Source organism: Austrofundulus limnaeus, unplaced genomic scaffold (genome assembly GCF_001266775.1).
Source record: "Austrofundulus limnaeus strain Quisiro unplaced genomic scaffold, Austrofundulus_limnaeus-1.0 Scaffold48, whole genome shotgun sequence".
Taxonomy (NCBI): domain Eukaryota; kingdom Metazoa; phylum Chordata; class Actinopteri; order Cyprinodontiformes; family Rivulidae; genus Austrofundulus; species Austrofundulus limnaeus.
In genome coordinates, this window is record NW_013952450.1 from 1159345 (window position 1) to 1163250 (window position 3906).

The following is a 3906-nucleotide window of genomic DNA, read 5'->3' on the forward strand; positions in this document are numbered from 1 at the left end:
ATGTCTATGTAATATTAGAATTTTCTGAGACCATGAATTTTGGTTTTTCATTTTTCCCCCCAGTAAGAGGTTTTTATTTAATAGAATTGTTGGACAAAAGAAATTGCAATATATCGCAAAATATCACCTTGCTTACAGTATCGCAATATATCGGGATGTATCGTATCGTGACCTCTCTGTCATGATATGTATCGTATCGCCAAATTCTTGCCAATACACAGCCCTACTGCTGACTACCTGTGAGTTAATATGATGCTGCATGCTATAATCCCACACTTTCACAGCATTGTGCCCAGCTGTCAGCAGGAACCGACCATCTTCACTCGCAGCCAGGGATGACCACTCTTGTTTGTGCACCTTGGACACCTGCGGAGGAAAAACCTCAATGAGAAAGCAAATACTTCCCCATTTGGCTGACAATGGCCACAAGGCAAACTGGCTAACGTAAGAAGCTCTTCGCAGACCTCTCGCAGCAGACGGCCCGTCTTGGTGCTGATCCAGAGGAGCTTGTTTGCAGATGTGGCGACCAGCAGGTGCTCCGTCGAGGTCGGAGAGAAGCAGACCTTCAGAGCCGAGTCCAACTGGGAGCTCCCTACATTCAAAATGCTCACATCTACATGAAGCAACTAAACAGAGGGGTYGAGAGTCAGTGCTGATGCAGAAATAACGAACTAGATTAACAGGTTTAACAGTACTTTAATTAACATGTTAAATGGTCACAATGTGAAAAATGCAACTATAAACTTATGTAGATTTAGCTGGTAAATTACCGGTAATTATACGACTGATGAAAGGTGACAAAATACCTCGTCCAGAGAGCGGGCGTCAGCAATGGTGACAATGTACTCAGAGGGACCAACAAAAGCCAGACAGCAGCTGTCTCTGCTAACAGCAAGAGCATCTGGAGCGCGCTCAGAGCCTCGAGCCACAACATTACCTACAGACAGTTATGTACAGAGTCCATCAAATAATGCAGACTTGTGTTTTACTACAGTAAGTATCTATTTCTAAATACTTGTAGAGGTACTGTATCTGAAAGAGAAAGTGCTTTAAGACAACAGCAATATAGATAAAGTTGAAATCTTGTTTATTTTTTCAACAATATTTTCTCTTTTCCAAGGACTTTTAAACATAAGTCTCTTAATTTATTGAATCTACTTAAATTATTAGGCAAATCAAATAAATGATCTGTAAAAAGACACTTGTAACAAAATGTTTTATCATTGCTCATAATTAAAAAGTTGCAATATTGTTAATTCTTTTCACCATTTGACTAATTAATACGTAAAGTTAGTCTGCAAACATTGACCTTATGAATTTTGGGGTGAAATTTTGAGGTTATTTTATACCAATACTTTAGATTTAGTGTAGGTCGGTAAAATGTTTAGTTCAGTTTTTGTTTTCTTTTAATCCACTATGATTGATGAAAAAAAGCCCACTACTTTCATTTATTATTTTTTGTTTGTTTGTTTCTGAGGACATCAAGGATCATACTGAGATGGTCCGAGGGGGCACTGTGCGATCTATACAGGACTAATGTAATGTTTAAAACTTACAAATAAAAAGCATGTACATTTAAACTATAACAAAGAAGCAGTAATTAAACCATTATAATATTGTCCAGTAAATCTCATCACAAAAGTCACTGTATGCTACAAGTCTTATTTATCAATATCTGGGAAAAAAATACAAAAGAAAGCCAAAATATTTGAAAAGTTAAACTTCTCATTTTTGATAATCATTGCCACAACTACATTACATAAATACACAAGTCTATTTGCGCATTAACACACAGTACACACAAGCAACTCTGATGAGAGTGTGATCTTCCTCTGAGGCGTCATAAAGTGCCAGAGAACCCTCTGAATCAGCACTGAACATGAACTCCCCATCTGGAGAAAAGGCCAGCCCAATCACTTCTCCTCTGTGATGTCTATGTAACAAAATAGAAAACAAAATTATCTGTCACAGTACCATTTGTCCACGCAAACGTCTGATAACCAAAGAAGGAAAGAAAAAAAAGAAAACTGTAGTTAGAAATACTTATGTTCAGCCAGCAGTTTGGAGCTGGAAACATCAAAGACTCTGATGGTCCCTGAGCTGAAGCCACAAGAGAAGGTCTGCTCGTGTGGATGGAAGGCCACACAGCAGGGCCTGTCCTCAGATACGAAGTCATACAACTAAACAAAATCAAAGAGCCAGGACAGAAATAAATTAGCTTGTTTTAAAAAAATGACAACAGAGACAAAGTGAGTTTTCTGCAGATCATGTAGTTCAGCTTACAGTCTGAGGCCTTTGTCAAAACAGAACAAAAGAAAACCCACACTGTAACTTTTATTAGATAAAAGTTCTACACAAAAGGGTTTCATTGTTATGTAACAGAAAATGTGAGATCAACTACACACCTGTAATGATCAAAATGTTCAATGTTTGTCCGTTTTTAAGAATAAACAGGCCCTTCCAGAGAAAATTACTGACAAACATTTCCAAAATTAACACAATAAATTCAGTTCCATATGGCTTTACTCCAACAAAACAAAGAATATTAAAATAGCTAAATAAATAGCCATTTCTGAAGCAAGACTTTAAAGCAATTGTTGCTCTGCTTCAACTAAGTGAAATACAAATTAAAATATTTTTTCTACTAATAAAAAAAGTAATTGATAAACAGTTTCAGATAATAAAAAAAAAWATCAGTTGCTGCTAAATAAATAAAAAATAAGCATAATTTTGTATGACCTGATGCAATGAATCCATGCTCCAAACTCGCACGGTTCCATCAGAAGAGGCCGTGGTGAGGTGCCGACGGATGCCATCCACACTGAAGCTGAGCACAGTGTCTGTATGTGACCTCATCAGAGTGATGTAGCCTCGGCTGTTCACGTCAAGAAAACCAAAGTTACCAGCCGAGGTGGCTGCCAGGACCTGAAGGCCGTCAAACGAGACCAACACCTCACTCACAGGTCCCTCGTGCTCTGAAAAACAAYGACGCGCTGCTGGTTATTATTTGTGGAAGAACGTGGGGGTGCTCATAAACTTCACCTTCATGTCAGCATCCAAATCTGATCAACCAAAACTAAGTATATACTGTACACRTGCGTTTAAAGGTTTCAGAACATTGAAAACTGATCTGGTCCCGCCCATCAAACCATAAAATAAATACACCTCAGATAAACAACAAAACCTGGCTTATAACACAGTACTTTCTATGCTGCCACTGTGTAATATTAAATATATTAAAAAATATGCTGCAGTTTTCAGGTGAGTGTTATTGTACGGAAGCGTATTGCTATCAGGCAGGGAAAAAAAAATTCCGAGCGCTATCACGTTATAACGTGATACGTATCTTGTTAAAACGTGATACGTATCTTGTTAAAACGTGATACGTATCACGTTTTAACGTGATAGTATCTCGTTTTAACGTGATACGTATCTCGTTAAAACGTGATACGTATCTCGTTAAAACGTGATACGTATCACGTTTTAACGTGATAGTATCTCGTTTTAACGTGATACGTATCTCGTTAAAACGTGATACGTGTCTCGTTAAAACGTGATACGTATCTCGTTAAAACGTGATACGTATCACGTTTTAACGTGATAGTATCTCGTTTTAACGTGATACGTATCTCGTTAAAACGTGATACGTATCTCGTTTTAACGTGATACGTATCTCGTTAAAACGTGATCCGTATCTCGTTTAAACGTGATCCAAAAAATCCAGGAAAATCCAGGACTTGATCATATATCCCCTCTGGTCTGGGAATGTCTCGGTGTCCCCCAGGACGAGCTGGAAAGTGTCGCTGCAGAGAGAGCGGGGTCTCTCCTGCTGCCCCCCCTCCCCCCTGCCGCACCGGATAGCGGATAAGCCGGCCGGACGGACAATTTATATTGTTAGTCTAAATT

At 38.6% G+C, this 3906-nt stretch overlaps 1 protein-coding gene across 1 annotated transcript in view; it reads right to left on the reverse strand.

Annotated features, from left to right (window-relative positions):
* wdr90 (WD repeat domain 90) overlaps window positions 1–3906 on the reverse strand; it is a gene marked incomplete in the record, with an annotated part of 22990 nt that overhangs the window by 10028 nt on the left and 9056 nt on the right. The window contains 6 exon segments of the mRNA XM_014008180.1: window positions 238–366; window positions 465–626; window positions 807–937; window positions 1803–1933; window positions 2044–2180; window positions 2740–2975. Of these exon segments, the coding sequence (XP_013863634.1) occupies window positions 238–366; window positions 465–626; window positions 807–937; window positions 1803–1933; window positions 2044–2180; window positions 2740–2975 (926 nt within the window).